The 25,938-nt window shown below is 44.7% G+C and overlaps 1 protein-coding gene across 1 annotated transcript; it reads right to left on the bottom strand.

Moving 5' to 3' along the window:
- Positions 1-3,589: 3,589 nt before the first annotated feature.
- On the bottom strand, positions 3,590-6,972 carry LOC110535861 (CCN family member 1). Its single transcript, XM_021621203.3, has 5 exons — positions 6,593-6,972; positions 6,067-6,280; positions 5,499-5,852; positions 5,125-5,327; positions 3,590-4,935 (listed from the first exon to the last, which is right to left on the bottom strand). Exons 1-5 carry the CDS (start codon positions 6,662-6,664, stop codon positions 4,633-4,635), a joined length of 1,146 nt encoding a protein of 381 aa, XP_021476878.1. The 5' UTR covers positions 6,665-6,972; the 3' UTR covers positions 3,590-4,632.
- Between the last annotated feature and the right edge of the window lie 18,966 nt (positions 6,973-25,938).

Raw genomic sequence — 25,938 nt, 5'->3', positions numbered from 1 at the left:
GGCGACTAAGCATGCGCACGCAGCCTTGAACAAGGGCACGGTCATTTACTGACATTTATGGCAGAGATGTTGTGGGACATGGACTGAGATGTAATGCAACTGATGTCAAACGTGCGCTGGGATTTCAGAATGTGTCCTGGTCCATGGGTGGACGTGTGTGGTCGTTTCAGGGGATTTACTGAACCGTTTCCGGACATATGCACGTCCGTGCACAAAAAGTGGTCTGTTATTGGAGATATACGGGACGTGTGCAGGGCCGTACAAGGCTGGACACTTGCCACAAATTTCCAGAAACGATACGTTTTCGGACTTGTGCACCGGGGGGATTTCGAGATGTAAATGTGCCTTTAAATGCAGCGATGTATAGACATCCTTTACAGTTATATGGCTGGACAAGTTATACATTGTGTTTTAAACACAAAACAATTGTCCCAGGCTGCAGTACTGAATTGCTGGAACAGTTACATTTTGATTAAAACTGACTCATGTTTAGAGAGTGACATTCCTCTCGGAGAAAATATTTTGCTCAGAAAAAGGTGTTTGTAACTGTTGCCTATACGAAAGTTGTCTTCTGCATAGGATGCTATGGTTGTTTTTTGGAGTGTCTTCTGCTCTAGTAAACCTTCCACCCAGGCCCCCACCGCCACTTCCCAGAGGCCCTGTTGATTTCCGACATATTTCCTTTTCCTATGTCACAGCCATGCTGAAACTCACATTTCACTGTGAGGCTGGACAACACCTTCCAGTCTGGTGCCCAGGCCAATGTAAACTCCACCGCAGCAGGAGGCTACAGCCAAAAGAATCACTTTCACAGGGGAGAGAATTGCATACACTCACCGCCTTCATGAGTAACTCTCCTTTCACCGGATGCTCAGCTTTCATAACTACAGTACATCACAAAGCTTTTGTTTAATGTGGACTGGACACTAAGTTGTTCTTTCACACAACCTCCTATAACCTCCTCCCCAGTTCTCATATTGCCATGGCTTTCACTGAAATACAAGAGCACCTCTTTGACAGCCGTTTTGTCAAACGTTGTCCTGGGACACATGCTTTAGTGTAGAATAAGTCTGAGGTTGATAGTCTTTCCCTAAATTTACAACACCAAATAGCCCTACTATACAAACACTACAGACCATAGGCTTCGGGGAAACGTGGTACAGTCAGATGGGATACAGCCAATAGGAGTTATGTCTTTAGTGACGACAATGGCAGATAGTACTGCCGTCTCTATGGTGATGATGGAATGCCATGTGTGCTCTGTCGATTTTTGTCTGTCATTGGACCAGTGAACAAAATGCAAGGAGGTTGCATAGGCCTATAAAAAACGAATTGTAGCCATATTCCCAGCCTTAACTCTAACCTAAGGCCTGCCATGGCCTTTTGGGAGCAATATTACACATTTTGCCACAGGCTGGATAAATATTTGCAGTTTTGAAACAAATTTCCTGCAATTCTACACATTTTGCCATGACTTATGCCATGTTAAAGGAAAATTCCACCCAAATCTATTCTTTGGTATTTTTTAGGACATATCATATTGTCCCAAAATGTTTTGCATGTCAGCAATCAAGCTTTCAAGATATATACATTTCAAAATACAGAAGTACAGTCGGAATGATGCATTTTGTATCATATGAAGCAAAAGCAGCATCATACCAGCTGTATTTCTGTATTTTGACTAAGAAAATCAATGGGGGCCCAATTTGTGCCCAGTCGGTAATTCGTTTAGATAGCTGGCTAGACTAATTTACCAATCTGAAAAATGTCAGCTGACATGGGCTAATTGAGTGACTGTCGGTGAATGACATAACAAAAGAAACATTTATGATGCACAACCAAATTTGGAAAGTGCACCTTGTAAATTATACTGTTTTAACTCTCAACAGTAAGTTGCAACCCCAACTGAATTCCTAAAATCTTGGTCAGAGACACCCTAATAACTGCGGGGCCCCAAGTGGTTGCTTTAGTGGCTAGGGCCAGCCCTGCTCCAACCCTGTACTGTATGCTTGATATGTCCAAACCTACATTTCTAAGCGGATTACATTGAGGATGTGGATAGGCGATACATTGAGATGTACTAAATACATTAAACAGTAGGCCCATGCTGTGATAACCTCAGTCGCCATTTAGACAACTAGCACACTAAGCCAGACAGACAGGTCTGTAAAGAGAGGTGGGATAGACAGGGGAGGAGGTCAGGGTGGGATATCTATCTGTCTATCTAGACAGGGGGAGACATAGGAGATGGGGAGGAGGACAGGGTGTGGAATTTGGGAGGCTGCTGTGATGTTTGTGACCCAGAGACCAGCCTGTACATTATGTTGAAGGATATGAGGGAACATTAACCTGGCTAGAGCACTGGCCGCGGCCTCACTGAGACCCAACTTGCCTCTTCCCCCGGCCCTAACACCAAAACAACAGGCTGGCTTTCAGCACTGCACCCCTCTTCGGAGTTATGTACTCCTAGCCCTAAGGTACTTCATAAAGGTAAGTGCCAGACTTACAGTGCATTCGGAAAGTATTCAGACCCCTTCCAATATGTTTATCAATCTACACACAATACCCCATAATGACAAAAAACTGTTTTTTAGAAATGTTTGCAAAAACATAAATACCTTAACATAAGTATTCAGAACCTTTGCTATGAGACTCGTAATTGAGCTCAGGTGGATCCTGTTTCCATTGCTCATCCTTGATGTTTCTATAACTTGATTGGAGTCCACCTGTGGTAAATTCAATTGATTGGACATGATTTGGAAAGGCACACACCTGTCTATATAAAAAGGTCCCACAGTTGACAGTGCATGTCAAAGCAAAAACCAAGCCATGACGTTGAAGGAATTGTTGAGGCACAGATCTAGGGAAGGGTACCAAAAATGTCTGCAGCATTGAAGGTCCCCAAGAACACAGTAAGTAGAAGTAGTTTGGAACCAGCAAAACTCTTCCTAAACTGAGCAATCACGGGAGAAGGATCGTGGGAAAGACGAAAGGAGCAAGGTACAGAGAGATCTTTGATGAAAACCTGCTCCAGACTGGGGAGAAGGTTCACCTTCCAACAGGACAACAACCCTAGGCACACAGTCAATACCACGCAGGAGTGGCTTTGGGACAAGTCTCAAAGTCCAGAGCCCGGACTTGAACCCGACCTGAAAATAGCTGTGAAGCGACGCTCCCCATCCAACCTCAGAGCTTGAGAGGATCTGCAGAGAAGAATGGGAGAAACTCCCCAAATTCAGGTGTACCAAGCTTGTAGTGTCATATCCAAGAAGACTCAAGGCTGTAATCGCTGACAAAAGCACCTCAAAGTACTGAGTAAAGTTGTTTAATTGTCGTTATGGGGTACTGTGTGTAGATTGATGAGGAAAAAAGCTAATAATACATTTTAGAGTAAGGCTGTAACGTAACAAAATTCTGGGTCTGAATACTTTCTGAATGCACTGTACCCCCTTCTGTGAGTCTTGCCCCAACTCAGGAGAGACTCATTTGCCCTCCTTACAGCAGCATTCCAGACCAACCACCCTAAGCTGTCATCTAAATCACCATCCATCCACCTGATGCACCTCTCAGAGAAGCACAAGACAGAGCACGTGTTTAAGGTTTTATTTGATGTATCAGAGAATTATTGATAAGAATTCAAACAATATATAAATCTTAAATATATATATATATAGTAAAATCTTCCCTCCAGTATAAGAAAGTCTCCATACCATGAGGCAATAAAAACACACCCCGGAAAATGAGGTGATCTGTATAAATTGCCACTCAACAAAGAGTGAAGTCTGTACACTATACTCTGTAATATGACAAACACACACATGTAAACACTCTGTTTTCTCACCCTTTCATTCTCTCTCTCTCACAGACACAACCACTTAACAACATGTAACATACAGGTGCAATCATTGATGACGTCCTGTCCTCAATCGACCATCTATGTATCAGACAAAACACTTCATCATACATGAATGTATAGGATTGCCCATGGTCATCGCTCATCACATCCTGACACATTCACTGGCCTCACTAATTTACACATTATGACAAAAAGTAATGTCCCTCATATACATACATACATACACGTTCCTTTCTTTTTTCCCCCCACTGTGGTTATATAGAGGGACTTGACAATGTTAACAAATAAAAAATAATAATAAAAAAGGTGAAAAGCAGAGGATTCATTTACATATTTCACCCATAATTCCAACATGACATCAAGAAAGTGACATCAGGACATCTATAGTCTGTTGTGCTCAGTGCTGTCCCTTCCTGCACCGGAACAGTTCAGTGGCTGGGTCATCAGCAGGGAAGGGGAACTGGACCTAGCCGCAGAGAGTTGCACCAAATAGCTACCCATCTCTCATGTTGGATAACTGGGGGCAATGTGTCAGGAAGCTTAAAGTGCAAGCAATAGTTCTGCCTGGATGGGGGGAGCGGCCACCTAGCTCTCTCTCCCATAGTCTTGTGCTGGTGCAGGCGGGGAGAGGCTGCCAGCCACACTGATGTCCAGGAAGGGGCTGAAAGGCAGGGCTATCTGTGGGCAGAGGGCGTATGGAAGATGGGGAGAGACTAGCATGCCCTAGCCCTATCCAGTGTGTGGAGGCTGGGGTTGGGCATCCTGCTAATCCTGACTCAGTGCCTGAAGGTGTGGATGTCATTGTGTAGGCTGACAGAGGGCCTTGAGGGGGAGCCGTGAATGTGACAGCTCTTCTTGCAGCTGCAGCGCTGGATCCACATGACGTTGCGTGTGAAGCCCTCTCCGTCGGGACAGTGGAAGCGCAGGCGGACGGTGCGGGTCAGTGAAGGGGTGCAGCATCGTCTGTCCACACAGGAGCCGCAGCTGCGAGGTCGATAATGCCGTGCTGTGTAGCAGCCAGCAAAGTTGATGCTGATTGGCTCCTGAGGGCGCACTGAACGCTGGCACTTCTTTCCCCTCTGGACAGTCAACAAACACACAGTTAACAAACACAGTTAGACAACTGAGCTACATAAACCATAATAAATAGTCATATTGCAAAGGTTCTCATCATCAAAAATGAAATATTAATATGTTCTATGTGCTCTACGTGCATGCTTCATAATTTCCCACAAACATATCAGACATTGAGAGGAGCCTCATTGTACCTTGATTGCTGGGGTAAGTCGCAGGTCACATTGGCGGACTTGACACAGTCGTGTCTCTCTGACAAGCTGGCAGTCTGCGTTGTTATTGGTCACCCGACTGGAGATGCCCATCCCACAGGTAGTGGAACATTCCGTCCAATCAGTGGTCTGCGGGAAGCATCTGGCGCTTAGCAACACCTGGGACCTGGGGAGGGGCACCACCTCTGAAAGGAGAGGACAGGGAATCATGAGAAACATACAGGGTTACAATTAAGAGAAACATACAGGGTTACAATTAAGAGAAACATACAAGGTTCAGATTATGACCAAGATAGGATTATGCCTGGATAGAGACTGTGGAAGAATGAGACATTGGGATAGGTTGTTTACTGTACCTCTAAAGGTGACTCCAGTGCTGGCCTGATAGCGTGGCTGTTCCTGGAGCTGGTTGTTGATGTGGTTTGGGAGGGGTTGTGGGTTGGGCAGGGCTACCTGTGGAGGTTCCTCTGGGTCCTCACTGATGTGGTTGTTGTCGTCACAGACCCACTCCGCACAGCAGCGGCCCAAGGGCCGTGCCAGCCTTGGCCGGGAGCAGCGCCAGTCGGGCAGGGACACCTGGTGGGGGCAGAGTGGCATGCAGCCCACCACCCCGTCCATGCAGCTGCACTGGTGCTGGCAGCTGGGCTGGAAGTCCTCTCCATGCTGGTAGACACGCCCGCTGAACTCGCAGGACTGGCCCTTGGCCTCCGCTAGGGAGACACAGACACATTATCAGCACAGTGGACTTTATACCACTATGGCAGTGTTACAATGATGCTGAGCATTTATCTACTTGAATATTTACATTTTTACTATAATTCTGAAATCCCCATACCCAGCTGCTAACACCCATACTTCTGCATACTCCCATATTGGCCCAACCACCTCTCTCCTGCTGATGTTAGGGGTACTCCTGGTCCTTACCTCGGCACAGGCCTCTCTCTGGGTTTCCCCCAGCCCCCAGGTGGCAGTGCAGGCCCTTGATGTGGTCACAGGGCTGGCTGGGGCTGCAGTCCTGGTTGAACTGCCTGGCACACACCTTACAGCAGCCACAGGCGTCTGTTACCCAGCTAACACCCACTGGGCACAATGGGGGTGATGGGCCACAAGAGCACTGGGCAGGACAGTCACTCTCCACCTGAGAGAGAGAGCAGTGTCAGTGTTACAGATGTTTTGGGGTCCGCACAGCAGCAGTAGGGTAGAGGTGCAGCCTCGTCTTTACTAGTACTGTAGTAGTACTACACTACTACTTACTAGTACTCTCTTACTGGAGTGTCTTTCTTCATTGTAACAAAATACCAAAAAAAGTTCAATTATTTTGGTAAAATAATATTTTTTGAAAAGCAGAAACACATCGTAAATAAAATAATGCAAAATATAGAGTGAAAGAGAATGAAAAAAAAATGAAAAGAAAATGGCAGGCAGGTAAGTATGCATCTATGAAACTCACCATGACAGCAGCACTGGAGAGGAGAACAAACAGGGTAGAAACAGTCCTTCTCAAACTAACCAGAGAAAGCATCCTGAAAGCGTACTTCCCAAAATTACAATCAGAGGTCGTTAGATGGAGAATAGAAACCTGGTGGCTGTGACGAGATACTGTCCAGAGCCTGCACGTGAGTCCAGAAGTCTGTTGATCTGTCAGTTTACCTATTCATTCATCTGAACCGATCCATGGTTCTGTGCGAGCGCACTAAAAGCTACACTAGTTTGGTGTTTCTTTGCTCTCCTACAGTGTCAGCTCAGCTCAGCTAGGGTTAGCTTCCCTTCATATAAAGCGAGATTCCCTCTGTGGTGCCTGTACTTATAGACACAGGCAGACCAGCCCCCTCCCCGTGACATCAGCTCTCCTCTTAAGGAGTAAGGGAAAGTGTGTGGAGAGGGATTCAGTGAGTGGAGTAGGAGAGAAAGAAATTGCACCGTTGCTACATTGCTATAATGAGAAAGCATGGTTATACATGAACACAGTACTGTAGGCACTTCAGTGCACTGACATCTTACTACTTACATGTCCCTAATGCTATTGATAAACTACAGGAATAGCTCATTGCTGGTAAATTCACAATAAGCAAAGCTAAGTGTGGAGTAACTTCAAATAGTATTTGATTTCTTTCAAATAGGTTTAGCATTGGATTAAGCCTGCCTGAAGTGCCAGATGGGTGGGGTTTGCACTTTCGGGACTATTCTATCAGTCCCATTGTGCCAGGCAAGCTCAATCAAGTGCAGCTAAAGTATTTGAATGAACACAAACGCTATTTGAACCCAGGTCTGCAGAGCTTTGGGATTTCCATACTGTGGAGTGACACTGTAGCTCCATTCCTGCATATGAGCAGTGTTTGACAATGAGGATCACCTAAGCGAAGACCGATACTGGAAACAGAAAAACAAGTGCAGGTGTCATGGGAAAAATGAGTGGAGAATCCCGCTCTGGCGTAGAATCCACTTTAATAGGGGAAGTGGTTATGCAGAAAATCTGTGCGTACAACTCTTGAAACATTCTATTACCTGGCCGGGCTGGCCCCAGAAACCCCACTGAAACACACTGCCCAGGCCAGGTCACGTATCCTGTGGTTCCCTACATTTCTTTCCTAATGGCCACATTCAAGGACAAAAAAAAGTATATTCTACAGGTTCCCATGTTCGGTAGGAAAAACTAAACATCGCCATTGTCATCCCAGAGGACTATAAAAAGTGTTTTGCTCGAGGGCAGGAAGGCCCTGCATTAGGCCTTGGCTCTCTCTGTTATGAAACACAGGAAACATAATTTAGCACATTTGATGAGGCCACTGAAAACCTGCAAAGCGAGAGAAAGGATTGAGTGGGAATATATAGTCTCTCACACCACAGGAGAAAGCAAAGAACATACATAGGAGCTGTTTCTGTGGATCCTTGCTCTATTTGTCAGACCTGTCCTCACTTAACCCAGTTCACCTTCACAAAACCACAACGACAACACACCTTCATCTACGAAGGCAAATCCTAAAAAGCATCAAATAGGATATAAATAATAACGGTTTAGAATAACACGTGTATTTCTTTGAATACAAAAAACGCTTCAGAAATTCAACAATTGCGAGGAATGAAACAAAACGAAAAACCAAAGTTAAAAACCGCCATGGATATGTTGAGGCAGCAGGAATCTGTGTGTGTGTTAAGATCAGTGGGAGCAGGGGGAACCACGGAGAGCAGGTGTTGCTACCTGCCTGCCACTGATGTGGGGATGGAGGAGCACTGTAGAGAGAGGAGGAATGGAGAGAGAGAAGTGAGCCACACCGACACCCAGGCCACTGGCTGAAACCACCAGGATTCTGGGAATGTTTGAGAGAGAGAGAGAGAGAGAGAGAGAACACCTTGTAGGGGAAGGAGGGGTGGGAAGATTAGGGCAGAAGTCTGGATTCCTGGCATTCCTGACCCACAAAGACAGGATGTGTGTGCTGGCCGTGGTGCATGGGACACTGACGAAAGGGGGGAGGGGGGCCTGTTTGGCAGCGTCCCCACCTGGCCCCCAGCCAGCGATTGTTTGTCAGCCAGACAAACATTTCCAAAAACAGGGAGGGGGGGGGGGGGGGGGTCAGGAGCCATGCCATCTACTCAGCCTAGTCTCAACCTACACCTCAGTTATCATACAAACCACCCACGATCTGAAGATTCACTCATATGACTGCACCCTGATCTGCACCGTCCCTATTGTATGGCTGCAGTTAGCAGCTTTTCTCCTTTGGAGGCTTTTGCAGCGGCTTTAGGTCTGGTCTACTCACAGTCTGAAGATAATGGTCTGTGGACATATTGATATTGTTGGCAACTCTGATGCCAGTAAGTACCCTGCATAGTGCCAAGAAAGGTCAGTGTTGATGGAACACTCCATCACTGGTGAAGAAGTGGGTAAACAGGAAGTCTATCTGCACAACTCTCAGGAAGAGTTGTTCTAATCTAAACAGATCTGCCCTGAACACGTAAAGCAGTGTAACTGTGTGTGTGTGTGTGTGTGTTCCATATCATATAATAGCAAACAGACAATTGTATTGAAGTCAACTCCATCAGACTGGTTTACTGTAGCTATTTCCTTCACTAAAAGTCAATTTAAAAAATCATCTGACAAAATATGTAATTTGCATTCTGAGTAACAGTATATGACAGTGGGAGCAGCCTCACATGTATTTGGGTAAACGTATACATGTGTGGAATCAGCTGTGTGTCAGTGGTGCACCCTAACCCAGCCCGTGATACAACCTCTATAGGTCAGGCCACTGGATTCCTCATACTAGCGTCCTAAAAACATTGGCTGATACACTCAATCATAAGTAACCCTTAAAAGCGTCCCTTCCAAAAGTGCCTGCTTATTTGCCCATAAATGTACATCTAGGAGAGAGAATACTAATCACACAACAAATAAATATGTTGCACTTCACACATTCCTTTAAAGTCTATGGGGGCGCTATTTCATTATTGGATAAAAAAAACGTGCCCGTTTTAAGCGCAATATTTTGTCACGAAAAGATGCTCGACTATGCATATAATTGACAGCTTTGGAAAGAAAACAGTCTGACGTTTCCAAAACTGCAAAGATATTATCTGTGAGTGCCACAGAACTCATGCTACAGGCGAAACCAAGATGAAACTTCAAACAGGAAATGAGCAGAATTTCTGAAGCTCTGTTTTCCATTGTCTCCTTATATGGCTGTGAATGCACCACGAACGAGCCTGCCCTTTCTGTCGTTTCTTCAAGATGTCTGCAGCATTGTGACGTATTTGTAGGCATATCATTGGAAGATTGGCCATAAGAGACTACATTTTCCAGGGGTCCGCCCGGTGTCCTTTGTCTAAATTGGTGCGTAATCTTCAGGTGCGGGCATTTTCTCCTGGGATTCAGGAGAGAAAGCACACTTCCACGAACGATATATCATCGAAGAGATATGTGAAAAACACCTTGAGGATTGGTTCTAAACAACGTTTGCCATGTTTCAGTCGATATTATGGAGTTAATTTGGAAAAAAGTTTGGCGTTTTGATGACTGGATTTTCAGGTTTTTTTGGTAGCCAAACGTGACGCACCAAACGGAGCGATTTCAAATAATCTTTCAGGAAAAACTGAACATTTGCTATCTAACAGAGTCTCCTCATTGAAAACATCTGAAGTTCTTCAAAGGTAAATTATTTTATTTGAATGCTTTTCTGGTTTTTGTGAAAATGTTGCCTGCTGAACGCTAACTGCTACGCTAGCTAGCTACTGTTACACAAATGATTGTTTTCCTATGGTTGAGAAGCATATTTTGAAAATCTGAGATGACAGTGTTGTTAACAAAAGGCTAAGCTTCAGAGCTAGCATATTTATTTAATTTCATTTGCGATTTTCATGAATAGTTAACGTTGCGTTATGGTAATGAGCTTGAGGCTGTATTCACGATCCCGGATCCGGGATGGCTAAGTGCTAGAGGTTAAGGCAGTTGAGCAAGACAGCTGTGAAAAGGATGATGTCATGGGCCCCGGCCTTGTGGCGTATGGGTCCTCATGACTGGCGGAAGATGGCTCGGCTCCAAAACAACGACGCCGTAGAAGGGGCAGACGAAGCGGTCTTCTGGTCAGGTTCCGGAGACGGGCACCGCTCCCAAGCATACTACTCGCCAATGTCCAGTATCTTGACAACAAGGTTGATGAAATCCGAGCAAGGGTAGCATTCCAGAGAGACATAAGAGACTAACGTTCTTTGCTTCACAGAAACATGGCGGTACAGCCACCTGGTTTCTTCACGCATCTCGCATACAGAAACAAGCATCTTTGTGGTAAGAAGAGGGGCGGGGGGGGGTATGCCTTATGATTAACGAGACATGATGTGATCATAACAGCATACAGGAACTCAAGTCCTTCTGTTCACCTGACTTAGAATTCCTCACAATCAAATGTCGACCGCATTATCTACCAAGAGAATTCTATTCGATTATAATCGCAGCCGCATATATTCCCTCCCAAGGAGACACATTGATAGTCAAAGTTTGTTCAGGGCTATGTAAACTGGAAACCACATATCCTGAGGCTGCATTCATTGTAGCTGGGGATTTTAACAAGGCTAATCTGAAAACAAGACTCCCTAAATTCTATCAGCATATCGATTGTGCTACCAGGGCTGGTAAAACCCTAGATCATTGTTATTCTAACTTCCGCGACCTCAGGAGGCTGAATAAATTTGGCTCGTCACCAAAAGCACACAAACTTTTACAGATGCACAATCGAGAGCATCCTGTCGGGCTGTATCACCGCCTGGTATGGAAACTGCTCCGCCCACAACCGTAAGGCTCTCCAGAGGGTAGTGAGGTCTGCATAACGCATCACCGGGGGCAAACTACCTGCCCTCAAGGACACCTACACCACCCGATGTCACAGGAAGACCATAAAGATCATCAAGGACAACAACCACCCGAGCCACTGCCTGTTCACCCCGTTATCATCCAGAAGGCGAGGCCAGTACAGGTGCATCAAAGCAGGGACCGAGAGACTGAAAAATAGTTTCTATCTCGGGGCCATCAGACTGTTAAACAACCACCACTAACATTGAGTGGCTGCTGCCAACATACTGACTCAACTCCAGCCACTTTAATAATGGAAAATTGATGTAAAAAAATGTATTACTAGCCACTTTAAACAATGCCACTTAATATAATGTTTACATACCCTACATTACTCATCTCATATGTATATACTGTACTCGACACCATCTACTGCATCTTGCCTATGCTGTTCTGTACCATCACTCATTCATATATCTTTATGTACATATTCTTCATCCCTTTACACTTGTGTGTGTATAAGGTAGTTGTTGTGAAATTGTTAGGTTAGATTACTCGTTGGTTATTACTGCATTGTCAGAACTAGAAGCACAAACAATTTGCTACACTCGCATTAACATCTGCTAACCATGTGTACGTGACAAATAAAATTTGATTTGAATCTTCCCTCCAGTAGAGCAGGTAGCCTAGTGGTTAAGAGCATTGGGACAGTAACCGAAAGGTCACTCGTTCAAATCCCCAAGCCTACTGGGTAAAAAATCTGTCAATGTGCCCTTGAGCAAGGCACTTAACCCTAATTGCTCCTGTAAATCACTCTAGATAAGAGCATCTGCTAAATGACTCAAATGTAAATGCACGCTCCTCCATGAGGCCCCAAAGAAGAGCCTGATAAGTAGACCCGTGCTTGCCTAATGCAGGTGTGGCTGTCCTGCACCCATTAAGACAAATGGGTCTCATTTAACCTGGCGGCTGCCCAAGCAGGAGCGCAGAGGTAGTACCAGACCTGTAGTCTGTGCATTCCTTCACCCAGCCTAATAGGAGTGATGAAAGCAGCCAGAGACCCCATGGGCAGAGCTCTCCACAGCACTAACCTGTCCATTGTGTGGCTGACTGAAATGAGCAGGTATGCTACAGTCAGATACAGAGAGAAAGACACCCCCCCCCCCCTTCTCTAAGAGAAGAGAGGTATGCATGCCCAGTGTAATCAGTCAGCCCATGCTGTAAGCCGAAACTACTGCGGAGTCACCTGTTATTGTGAAGCACACCCACCTACAAGGTTATGAGTTGTGGAGTACTTGCATGACAGCCAGGGACCTTACAAACGCAATGCATAGAAAATGAAATAGAATCCCAGGACAAGACTACTAGACTGTGACAAGGGATTGATTAGAATCCATTTACTGTAATAATGTCCGAATCCAGACCACCTATACAGTCCATTTCAAAATGAATCCTCTCTTTTACTGTAGCCTACCTAATCAACTGTGGCGGCTAGATTACGAACATTCACAAAATATTTCTCAGAATTCAAAGCTCAAATTAAATCAGACAAACAGTTGGGCCACAGCAACCATAGCTACTGAGGTTTCTTAAGCTGCACACCGCCTATTAAGTCAAATAAAATAAAATGTTATTCATCACATGCTTAGTAAACAACAAGTGTAGACTAACAGTGAAATGCTGACTCATGAGCACTCCCCAAAAATGCAGATAGAGAAATATTAGAAAAGTAATAACACAGAATAGTGAAAGTAATAATAAATACACAATGAGTAACAATAATTGGCTATATAAAAGTGCCTTCGAATAGTATTCAGACCCCTCAACCTTTTCCACATTTTGTTACGTTATAGCCTTATTCCAAAATGGATTCAATAAAAACATTTCCTCAGCAATCTACACACAATACCCCATAATGACTGCCCTCTCCCCACCTGCATAATGGCAAATTGAGATGTTTTTTTAAACAGAAATACCTTATCTACATAAGTAACGTATGCACTACCCTCTGTAGCGCCTTGCGGTCGGATGCCAAGCGGTTGCCATTCAAGTGGTGATGCAGCCAGTCAAGATGATCTCAATGGTGCAGCTGTAGAACTTTATGAGGATCTGAGGGACCATGCAACATATTCTGAGGGGGAAGACTGTTTCTTCACGACTGTGTTTGTGCGTGTGGACCATGATAGATCCTTAGTGATGTGGACAGTGAGGAACAGGAAGCTATCGACCCACTCTGCTACAGCCCAGTCGATGTGAATGGGGGCGTGCTCGGCCCTCTGTTTCATGTAGTCCACAATCAACTCCTTGATCTTGCTGACGTTGAGGGAGAGGTTGTCCTGGCACCACAATGCCAGGTGCCTTACCTCCTCCCTGTAGTCTGTCTCATCGTCAGTGATCAGACCAACCACCATCGTGTCGTCAGCAAACGTAATGATGGTGTCGGAGTCGTGCGCAGCCACGCAGTCATGGGTGAACAGGGAGTACAGGAGGGGACAAAGTACCCAGTGCTGAGGGGAGCCCGTGTTGAGGGTCAGCGTGGCGGATGTGTTGTTGCCTACCCTCACCACTTAGGTGCGGCGTGACAGGATGTCCAGGATCCAGTTGCAGAGGGAGATGTTCACTCTCAGGGTCCATAGCTTAGTGATGAGCTTGGAGAGCACTATGGTCTGGAACAGTGAGCTGTAGTCAATAAACATTGTTCTCACATAGGTGTTGCTCTTGTTCAGGTGGGAGAGGGCAGTGTGGAGTGCAAAATAAATTGCATCATCTGTGGATCTGTTGGGAGGTATGCGAATTGGAGTGGGTCCATGGTATCTGGGATGATGGTGTTGATGTGAGCCATGACCAGCCTTTCAAAGCATTACATGGCTACAGATGTGAGTGCTAAGGGCCAATAGTCATTTAGGCAGGCTAGCTTAGTGTTCTTAGGCCCAGGGACTATGGTGGTCTGATGGAAACATGTAGGTATTAAAGAGTGGGTCAGGGAGAGGTTGAAAATGTCAGCGCATGCTCTGAGTACGTGTCCTGGCAATCTGTCTGTCCGATCTTGTGAATGTTAAGCTGTTTAAAGGTCTTACATCACCTACAGAGAGTGTGATCACACAGTCGTCCGGAACAGCGGGTGTTCTCATGCATGGTTCAGTGTGGCTTGCTTCGAAATGAGCATGGAAGGTATTTCGCTCGTCTGGTAGGTTCGGTTCACTGGACAGTACGTGGCCGGGTTTCTCTTTGTAATCCGCAATAGTTTGCCAGCCCTGCCACATCCGATGAGCATCAGAGCCGGCGTAGTAGGATTCTTAGTCCTGTATTGACGCTTTGCCTGTTTGATGTAAGCGTCCGGATTAGTGTCCCGCTCCTTGAAAGCGGCAGCTCTAGCCTTTAGCTCAGTGTGGATGTTGTCTGTAATCTATGGCTTCTGCTTGGGATATGCCCGTACGTACGGTCACTGTGGGGATAACGTTGTCAATGCACTTATTAATGAAGAAGGTGACTGACGTGGTAAACTCTTCAATGCCATCGGATAAATCCCGGAACACATTCCAGTCTGTGCTAGTAAAACAGTCCTGTAGCTTATCATCTACTTCATCGGACCACTTCTGTATTGAGCATGTCACTCCTGATTTCCTCTTGTAAGAAGAAATCAGGGGGATAAAGTTATGGTCAGATTGGCCAAATGGAGGGCGAAGTTAAACTTTGTATACGAATCTGTGTGTGGCGTAAAAGTGATTTAGAGTTGTGTCTCCTCTAGTTGCACAGGTGACATGCTGGTATTAGGAAAACCAGATTTCAGTTTCCCTGAATTAAAATCACCGGCCACTAGGTGCAGCACCTCTGGATGAGCGTTTTCTTGTTTGCTTATGATCGGTTTGTGGTGTTAAATAGACAGCTACGAAAACTCTCAGTAAATAGTATGGTCTACAGCAGGGGTATTCAACTCTTACCATACGAGGTCCGGAGCCTGCTAGTTTTCTGTCCAACCTAATAATGAACTGCACACACCTGGTGTCCCAGGTCTAATTCAGTCCCTGATTAGAGGGGAAGAATTAAAAAATATATTGGAACTGGCTTCGAGGTCCATAGTTGAATTTGAGGGGTCTACAGCTTATCAGGAGGTATTTTATCCCAGGCGAGAAGAACCTCGAGACTTCCTTAATATTAGAGATTGCGTAGCAGTTGTTGTGAACAAAGACACAAACACCTCCCCCTTGAGCTTACCCGAGGCTGCCGTTCAACCCTGCCAATGCATAGAAAAACCAGCTTGATGTATATTGTCCATGTCCAAACCACGACTCAGAGAAACATAGGATATTACAGTTCTTCAGGTCCTGTTGATAGGATAATCTCGAACAGAGCTCGTCCAATTTGTTCTCCAGTGATTGTACGTTCACCAATAGAACGGAGGGTAGTGGCGGATTATTTATTCGCCAAAGTAGTTTCATCAGGGTGCATGCACATCAGCCTCTCTTAGGTCGTCTCTTCCTTTTCCGAGTCTCAGGGATTCGGGCCTGGTTCTGGGGTGAGCAGTATGTCCTCCACCACCGACTCGTTGAAGTAGAAATCTTCCAAATCGAGGTTAGTGATCGCTGATGTCCAGTTACAAATTAGCGCAAAATTGGACAGAAGCCCGTAAAACTGCAGCTATCCATTGCGGCGCCATTCTACCACTAAAATGAATGGTGTATTAAACTAAATACACAAAAAAATATACAAACTTGCATTGCAAAGAGACTTTAGTGTATCCTGTTAGTGGGGGGTTATGAGGGGGAGGGCTATGTGGCACCATTATACAGTAGTGCCTGTGATTCAGAGGGGGAAATGTTATCGGAGAATGCTGTAAACAGAGTTTCAAGATTATCCAACAGGGAGGGTGACAAACATATAATGTGACTGACTGGGCCACTAGGCTAAATTCAAGCCAATAAAGTGTAGCCCACCAGACACTTGATCTACAAGAAATCTAGAGCTTATGATGAAACAGCCAAGTATGTCCAGGTAAGGGAGGCAGACCTACTGGATATTCACACTCAACTACCACAGTTCAGAGCATTAAGCATTCATTTCCTTAGTAGCTAGATCATCAGTTTATTCAGAAGCTTGCAGCAGGCACTAATACCCACTAACACATTATGCAGTGTTATGCCACCTAAAATGAGGCCAGTTTGTTTGCTCTGACATTCAACTTCATTCCTAATCTAAAGGCTTCTTTATACCCTGGTGAGGTCTCATGAATAAAATCATACAGGAACTTTACGTTATGAAAAAATACCAGTTTCATTAAAATTCAAATAAATCTAATCTAAACAACAGTGTATAAGCAACAGAAAGAGGCCTTTCCCTGATGGGAGATTCTCTGGGGTAAGGCAGTAAGAGAGAAACCTGTTGAAGACATGCTGTAACTTCATGTAGTAGTATTTGCTTCAAAAACCTTTACTTATACACAGAGAAGTAAGGAAAAGCTGGCATCAGACAGGTTCGGTTCAGTCAGTTATTTCCTGAACTCAGCTTTGTTATAGTAAGAGTCAGAACTTAATAAGTACTGTTAATGTGAGGGCTTCATAGCAGCACCGGGCAGAGCAGCAGGAAACCTCTCCTGGGCATCTGCTCCACTAGCGGTAAAAGAGCTAGCCTGACCTCCTGCACCCAACACTGGCCTTAACACCCTCTCCTACATTACCAACCACTGACTGACTGCTGCTGCTGTCATAATTAAACCAAGGACAAGGAGCGGAAATGAGCACAGCTGGAGAGTTTGAGTCTAGGGGGCACCATCAACTATTCCATAAACAAACTGACTGAACAATAGCCCTAGCCTTATGATGTGTTCCAACCACAGGCCCACTTCTTTCAGTTGTCATTGCCAATGTACAGCGCCTTTGGAAAGTATTCAGATCCCTTGACTGTTTCCACATTTTGTTACGTTACAGCCTTATTCCAAAATGGATTAAATAATAATAAATATATATACACACACACACACACACACACACACACACACACACACACACAACCCCATAATGACAAAGCAAAACCAGGTTTAAAAAAACAAACAGAAATACCTTATTTACCTAAGTATTCAGACCCTTTACTGTGAGACTAGAAATGTAACTCGGGTGCATCCTGTTTCCATTGATCATCCTTGAGATGTTTCTACAACTTCACTAGGAGTTCACCTGCAGTAAATTCAAATTGGACATGATTTGAAAAAGGCACACACCTGTTTATATAAAGGTCCCACAGATCTGGGGAAGGGTAGCAAAAAATGTCTGCAGCATTGAAAGTCCTGAAACACATTGGCCTCCATCATTCTTAAATGGAAGAAGTTTGGAACCACCAAGACTCTTCCTAGAGCTGGCCGCCCAGCCAAACTGAGCAATCAGGGGAAAAGGGCCTTGGTCAGGGAGGTGACCAACAACCCAATGGTCACTCTGACAGAGCTCCAGAGTTCCTCTGTGGAGATGGGAGAACCTTCCAGAAGGACAACCATCTCTGCAGCACTCTACCAATCAGGCCTTTATGGTAGAGTGGCCAGATGGAAGCCACTCTTCAGTAAAAGGCACATGACAGCCCATTTGGAATTTGCCAAAAGGCACCTAAAGGACTCTCAAGACCATGAGAAACAAGATTCTCTGGTCTGATGAAACCTGAATGCCAAGCTTCACGTCTGGAGGAAACCTGGCACCATCCCTACAGTGAAGCATGGTGGTGGCAGCATCATTCTGTGGGAGTGTTTTTCAGCAGCAGGGACACTAATCAAGATCGAGGGAAAGATGAACAGAGCAAAGTACAGAGAGTTCCTTGATGAAAACCTGCTCCAGAGCGCTCAGGACCTCAGGCTGGGGCAAAGGTTCACCTTCCAACAGAACAACAACCCTAAGCACACTGCCAAGACAACGCAGAAGTGGCTTTGAGACAAGTCTCTGAATGTCCTTGAGTGGCCCAGCCAGAGCCCAGACTTGAACCCGATCGAGCATCTCGAGAGACCTGAAAATAGCTGTGCAGCAACGCTCCCCATCTAACCTGACAGAGCTTGAGAGGATCTGCAGAGGAGAATGGGAGAAACTCCCCAAATACAGGTGTGCTAAGCTTGTAGCAACATACCCAAGAAAACCCTAGGCTGTAATCGCTGCCAAACAAAGTACTGAGTAAAGGTTCTGAATACTTATGTAAATGTTATACATAGCAAACATTTCTAAAAAAACATTTTTGCTTTGTTATTATGGGGTATTGTGTGTAGATTGATGGAAAAAAAACAATTGAATCAATTTTAGAATAAAGGCTGTAAGGTAACAAAATGTGGAAAAAGTCAAGGGGCCTGAATACTTTCCAAATGCACTGTATGTGGGCCGCTGGATAGACTGACAGAGCTCACAAAACATGTGGCCCACTGTTGATCAAAACGGAACCAAATGGTGACTTTCCTGAATAACTACAGCTTCCTCAATGACCTGGTGCCCTCTCATAACCACGAAGGTGGACTCCAAATCAAATATTATTAGTCACATACACATATGTATTTTCTTTTTTTTAAGGGGTGGATCAGCTTACTATTGCGGAAAGATCGTTGCTTCCATCAATGGAATTGTCTGCATCATTTCCAATCCTCCATATATTTTGGGGGGTGAATATATACACTGCTAAAAAAAAAATAAAGGGAACACTTATTAAACAACACAATGTAACTCCAAGTCAATCACACTTCTGTGAAATCAAACTGTCCACTTAGGAAGCAACACTGATTGACAATACATTTCACATGCTGTTGTGCAAATGGAATAGACAACAGGTGGAAATTATAGGCAATTAGCAAGACACCCCCAATAAAGGAGTGTTCTGCAGGTGGTGACCACAGACCACTTCTCAGTTCCTATGCTTCCTGGCTGATGTTTTGGTCACTTTTGAATGCTGACGGTGTTTTCACTCTAATGGTAGCATGAGACAGAGTCTGCAACCCACACAAGTGGCTCAGGTAGTGCAGCTCATCCAGGATGGCACATCAATGCGAGCTGTGGCAAGAAGATTTGCTGTGTCTGTCAGCGTAGTGTCCAGAGCATGGAGGCGCTACCAGGAGACAGACCAGTACATCAGGAGACGTGGAGGAGGCCGTAGGAGGGCAACAACCCAGCAGCAGGACCGCTACCTCCGCCTTTGTGCAAGGAGGAGCACTGCCAGAGCCCTGCAAAATGACCTCCAGCAGGCCACAAATGTGCATGTGTCTGCTCAAACGGTCAGAAACAGACTCCGTGAGGGTGGTATAAGGGCCCGACGTCCACAGGTAGGGGTTGGGCATACTACAGCCCAACACCGTGCAGGAAGTTTGGCATTTGCCAGAGAACACCAAGATTGGCAAATTCGCCACTGGCGCCCTGTGCTCTTCAGATGAAAGCAGGTTCACACTGAGCACATGTGACAAACGTGACAGTCTGGAGACACTGTGGAGAAAGTTCTGCTGCCTGCAACATCCTCCAGCATTGCCGGTTTGGCGGTGGGTCAGTCATGGTGTGGGGTGGCATTTCTTGGTGTGGGGTGGCTCGCCAGAGGTAGCCTGACTGCCATTAGGTACCGAGATGAGATCCTCAGACCCCTTGTGAGACCATATGCTGGTGCGGCTGGCCCTGGGTTCCTCCTAATGCAAGACCTCATGTGGCTGGAGTGTGTCAGCAGTTCCTGCAAGAGGAAGGCATTGACGCTATGGACTGGCCCGCCCGTTCCCCAGACCTGAATCCAATTGAGCACATCTGGGACATCATGTCTCGCTCCATCCACCAACGCCACGTTGCACCACAGACTGTCCAGGAGTTGGCGGATGCTTTAGCCCAGGTCTGGGAGGAGATCCCTCAGGAGACCATCCGCCAACTCATCAGGAGCATGCCCAGGCGTTGTAGGGAGGTCATACAGGCCACACACACTACTGAGCCTCATTTCGACTTGTTTTAAAGACATTACATCAAAGTTGGATCAGCCTGTAGTGTGGTTTTCCACTTAAATGTTGAGTGTGACTCCAAATCCAGACCTCCATGGGTTGATAAATTTGATTTCCATTGATAATTTGTGTGATTTTGTTGTCAGCACATTCAACTATGTAAAGAAAAAAAAGTATGTTATTTTAGTGTTCCCTTTATTTTTTTGAGCAGTGTATATCCATATACAAATGCATACATATACACATACCTATATAGACATACATACTTTTTTTAGAATATACCTTTATTATTCCCCGCAAACCCTACCACCCTTCCCCCAATTGGAGTAAACAAATAAACAATAACACTTAGGCTTCTACCTTCAGTTTATACATCTTATACACAATCTTATTAGTCCCATCCTTCATCTCCATTCAACCCCTCCCATCCATCTCGCAACACCATCCATTTTGGATTTCTATTTGCCATATATTTTAACTGTGCTGTGATGCTTGACAAAACTACTGAACCTTTCTTTTCTCATAGCTTCTACAGATTGTAAATTAAAAATAAAAATGTTTGCTAAAATAATTACAATATTATTGATTGATTGACTATGGCTTTTCAAATCACCCAGTATTGCTTATCTGCAGCGTTAGTTCTAGGCAAATGTTGCAATTCTTCAGCCATTCCTGGACCTGTGACCAAAAACGAGCTACATATGGACAAAACCAAAATAAATTATCGAATGACTCTGCCTCCTCACAGCAAAATCTGCAGAGCTGGGAAGATTGTATCCCCCATATATATTATATAACATTCTATTGGTTGCAAAAATAGTGTATAGTAATTTAAACTGAAAAATTCAAAGTTTTGAATCCAGCGTTGTTTTGTGTATCAATTCATGAAGCATGTGCCATGGAATGGGTACATCGAAAATCTCTTAAACTATTTTGCAATTTATATGGCACAGCTGTCAGTTTGTTGGTCCGTAAATGAAATTGGTATATGTTTTTATTTATCATCACACTGTAACCATTTAGGTTCTTTAATACAGGGCCGACATACTTTTTTCCCCTTCTACTTGCCTCTTCCATTTTTGTGGTAATGCTGCAATTAGTTGGTTGTAATTTTGGGTAGAGCAGACATTTCCATATGTCTGTGTTAGCTGCATGTGTGACATAACTCCACCAGTCCTATTTATGATATCATTCACTACAATTAGTAGTGTTTAGTATTAGTATTAGTATTAGTATTTTTCTTTGAAAAATGTATTTAAAAAAAAATCAATTAGTATATTTGAGCTTATTTGACCATATGTGTTGTATTATTTGTTCGGTCTTTTCAGGTGCATTAAACTGAAATTGCAACCAAATTTCTAAAGCTTGTTTAAAAAAATGACAATATTTTGGAGATTATTTCCTTTTCAAACAATCGAAAGTGAGCAGGTGTAATCTGAATAAAGGCAATTCTTGAACATAGGAAGAGCCATTCCTACCAATTTACTAGAAAACCAGTTTGGGAACTGGTCATTCATGCCAATTTTGGTCCCATCAAGTCCCAGGCTTTTAAACATTATTTTATCTTTAAATGAAGCAAATTTGGCAACGATTGGGCGTTCATACCTCTGCCCTCTGTCCGAACACGTTCGAGTTGGATTTTGTCAATAGCTTTGCGTGGAATCTGAAGCGATGTAAGGAGGAACTCTAAGGATTCAGGAACTTCTCCTTCTTTCTCTTGGATACCTGTAAGTACCAGATTCTCCCTCATGGATCTAGTCTGTATGTCACGTAAGGCTTCTCTCAGAACAATGTTCTCCTTTAAGTTCATTCACTTCGGTTTTAAATCTTGACTGTCACTTTTAGTTTGTTTGTTTCCTTCTCCAATGTCGCAGCTTTTTCATCACTCATCGAGGCTTGCCTTCAACTATTTTATGTCCTTACTGACTAGTTCAAGTATACCCAGTTTGTCATTTAATGATTTTAACAGATCGGTTTCGACCTTTACCATTCCCGGTGGTGAAAATATTAAATCGTCTGTGTCTGTAGAAGAGTCACGTTTTCGTTTTGAAATCGGTTCAGTCTTACTCTCCGTCTTGTTTGGGTGTTGCTTGTTTTCGTAACATTTGTCGATACATTTCTCTAGCCTTAAGATTTGTTTTGTATTATTATCCAGATCGAAGGTAATCACCCACCAGATTGAGTAGTGCTAATATTTAGTCTAACTTGCCAATATTGAATACTACATTTTTATCTTGAGGTGCTCTACATAACTACGTTCAGTCCGCCATTACCTGTCTCAGTCCCGCCCACTAATAGCACTATTAGTGGTGAGGTGCGGTAGTGCACACACCTAGTTAGCAGATGTTATTGCAGGTGTAGCGAAATGCTTGTGTTTCTAGCTCCAACAGTGCAGTAATATCTAACAATACAGAGAGAATGGCACCAGAGGGGATGGCTGTTTTATGGGCTCCTAACCAATTGTGTTATTTTTTCGCACTGTTTGTAAGTTATTATGTACACAATGTTGATGCAACTGTCTCTTATGACCGAAAAGAGCTTCTGAATATCAGAACAGTGATTACATACCTCGAACATGACAAAGATTTTTTCTTTAATGAGTTTGACGCGAAGGATATAATGTTGCTCCCAGACAAGGCCCAAATCCCTGTCATCCACATGAAGAAAATAAGGAAATATAGGTGGCGCAGATCAGAGAGCCTTGTGAAAATTCGCTGGCAAGTGGGTTACCCGCCTCTACCATCAGTTCTATTGGCTAACGTGCAATCACTGGAGAATAAACTGGATGAGCTCTGTTCGAGACTATCCTACCAACGGGACATTAACTTCGTCGGGATAGGGGTCAGCATTTTCACTTTTGGATAAATAGCGTGCCCAAATTCAACTGCCTGCTACTCATCCCAAGAATATAAGATATGCATATTATTAGTAGATTTGAATAGAACACTGCAGTTTCTAAAACTGTTTGAATCATATCTGTGAGTATAACAGAACTTATGTAGCAGGCAAAACCCAGAGGACAAAGCATTCAGATTTTTTATTTGTTGAGGTCACGGTCTTTTCAATGGGTATTCATTGGGAAAACAGATTTCTAAGGGACTTGCTTGCAGTTCCTACCGCTTCCACTGGATGTCACCAGTCTTTAGAAATTGGTTGAGGTTTTTCCTTTGTGTAATGAAGTACGGCCATCTTGAATGAGTCACTTGAAGTGGACCAGAAAAGTAGCATCAGTTTTCTTTTTGTATTGAACACAGATCATCCAGTCTTAAATTGTATCTATTATTTACGTTTAAAAATACCTAAAAGTTGTATTACAAAAGTAGTGTGAAATGTTTTGGCAAAGTTTACAGGTAACTGAGATATTTTGTAGGGACGTTGGTCAAGTTGGAACCTGTGTTTTTCTGGATCAAACGCGCCAAATAAATGGACATTTTGGATATATATCGACGGAATTAAATCGAACAAAAAGGACCACTTGTGATGTTTATGGGACATATTGGAGTGCCAACAAAAGAAGCTCGTCAAAGGCGTGATTTATATTTTATTTCTGCGTTTTGTTGCGCCTGCAGGGTTGAAATATGCTACTCTTTCATCGTTTACTGTTGTGCTATCATCAGATAATAGCATCTTATGCTTTCGCCGAAAAGCCTTTTAGAAATCTGACATGTTGGCTGGATTCACAATGAGCGTAGCTTTAATTTGCTATCTTGCATGTGTGATTTAATGAAAGGTTGATTTTTATAGTATTTTATTCGAATTTGGCGCTCTGCAAGCGTCCCACCTATTCCAGAGGTTAAAAACTGAAATATATTAATGTTCACTGAGTCGTGGATAGACGACGACATGGTGACAAACTGACGCTGGCACTAAGACTGCACTCCACGAGCTGTATAAGGCCAGAAGCAAACAAGAAAATGCTCATCCAGAATCGACCCACCTAGAGGTCGAGGATTTTAATGCAGGCAAACTTAAATCAGTGTTACCTAATATCTACCAGCATGTCACATGCGCAACCAGGGGGGGAAAACCTCTAGATCACTTTTCAGATGACGCAGATGTTACACTACAGGACTGTAATACGTTCATCCAATAGCATTGAGGAGTACACCACCTCAGTCACCGGCTTCATCAATAAGTGCATTGACCACGTCATCCCCACAGGGACCGTACGTACATATCCCAACCAGAACCCATAGAATACAGGCAACATCCGCACCGAGCTAAAGGCTAGAGCTGCTGCTTTCAAAGAGCGGGACACTAATCCAGACACTTATAAGAAATCCCACTATGCCCTCAGACAAACCATCAAATAGGCAAAGCTTCAATACAGGACTAAGAATCAATTCTACTACACCGGCTCTGACGCTCGAAGGATGTTGCAAAGCTTTCAAACTATTATGGACTATAAAAAAGGGAAGCCCAGCCACGAGCTGCCCAATATGGGTTAAACGTCTTTTATGCTCGCTTCGAGGCAAGCAACACTGAAGCATGCATGAGAGCACCAGCTGTTCTGGACGACTGTGATAACGCTCTCCGAGGCCGATGTGAACAAGTTTATGTGCACCCCAGACCTTGGAGGGCCTCCTGGAAGCAGTGGATATGCATCAGAACATTCAGGCCCTGCTGAGTCGGGCTGAGTCGGCGACCCGTTCGAGGAGTCGGAAGGACAGCCCCACTGCTGTGTACCCCGAACAGACAGTCGGCAGGGCCAAAGGACAGCAAACCCCTGGAGAGACGGCTGGGGTAGGGCCGACCCGCCACCGACGACCACAGATAGATGGAGACCAAAGGAGGTGTTTTGAGTTTGGAGCCCGGGGGCACATTGCCTGGAATTGCCCGGCTCGAGGAGTCGATGCTATCAGCAAGCCCCAGAGGCAAGGTGCGTCACGCAGTGAACTACGTCACTTCCTGTTGGGCACACCACGAATCAACTGCACCCATGGTCCCGGTGAAGGTTGACGGACATAATACAGAAGCTCTATTAGACTTCGGTAGTATAGTTACCCTCTGAACCACGAGCCTGCTGAACCTGGAGACCGAACGTGGTAGGAAGATGTCCATTTCCTGTGTTCACGGGGACACAAAGCGATATCCAACCGTATGGGCCAACATTGTGATGCCACAAGGGAGCTGCCAGATGAGAGTGGGTGCAGTACCAGAGTTGCCGGTACCTCTCCTAGTGGGACGAGATTGTCTGTGAGGGCACGAGCTGAGTGAGGGCCCAGTGGGAGGATCCTAACTTGAAAGCCGCCGCAGCCAAAGTGATAACGGTGTATGGACAGCTACTTCCGGGGGTGACTGACTGAAGATACCCCCATTTCCAAATCAAGAATAACCTTTTGTTTCAGGTGTCACACCAACAGGGGGAACTTCGAGAGGTATTGTCGCTGCCCCGAAGGTACGTGGGAACCGTTCTTCAGCTGGCCCACACCCACCTTTTGGGGGTGCACCTGGGAATGGAGAAGAACCGGAAATGGATCACCACCCGGTTCCACTGGCCCAGGATAAGGAGGGCCGTGGAAGACCGTCGCAGCTGCCCAGAGTGTCAAAGGCCCACTTCTGAAACCCAGTGGTCCCCCTACCGATCATCGGGTTT

This window comes from Oncorhynchus mykiss, chromosome 11 (genome assembly GCF_057628025.1).
Source record: "Oncorhynchus mykiss isolate SJ-2025 chromosome 11, ASM5762802v1, whole genome shotgun sequence".
Taxonomy (NCBI): domain Eukaryota; kingdom Metazoa; phylum Chordata; class Actinopteri; order Salmoniformes; family Salmonidae; genus Oncorhynchus; species Oncorhynchus mykiss.
This window is presented reverse-complemented; position numbering and strand designations above follow the sequence as displayed.

Bases quoted from the DNA above. Each gene is read 5' to 3' on its own strand.
- LOC110535861 (XM_021621203.3), bottom strand. From the start codon at position 6,664: ATGCTTTCTCTGGTTAGTTTGAGAAGGACTGTTTCTACCCTGTTTGTT. The intron at 6,281-6,592 runs GTGAGTTTCATA...TCTCTCTCTCAG, and splicing joins TCTCCAGTGCTGCTGTCATG to GTGGAGAGTGACTGTCCTGC. The intron at 5,328-5,498 runs GTACAGTAAACA...CTCTCCTTTCAG, and splicing joins CACTGGAGTCACCTTTAGAG to AGGTGGTGCCCCTCCCCAGG.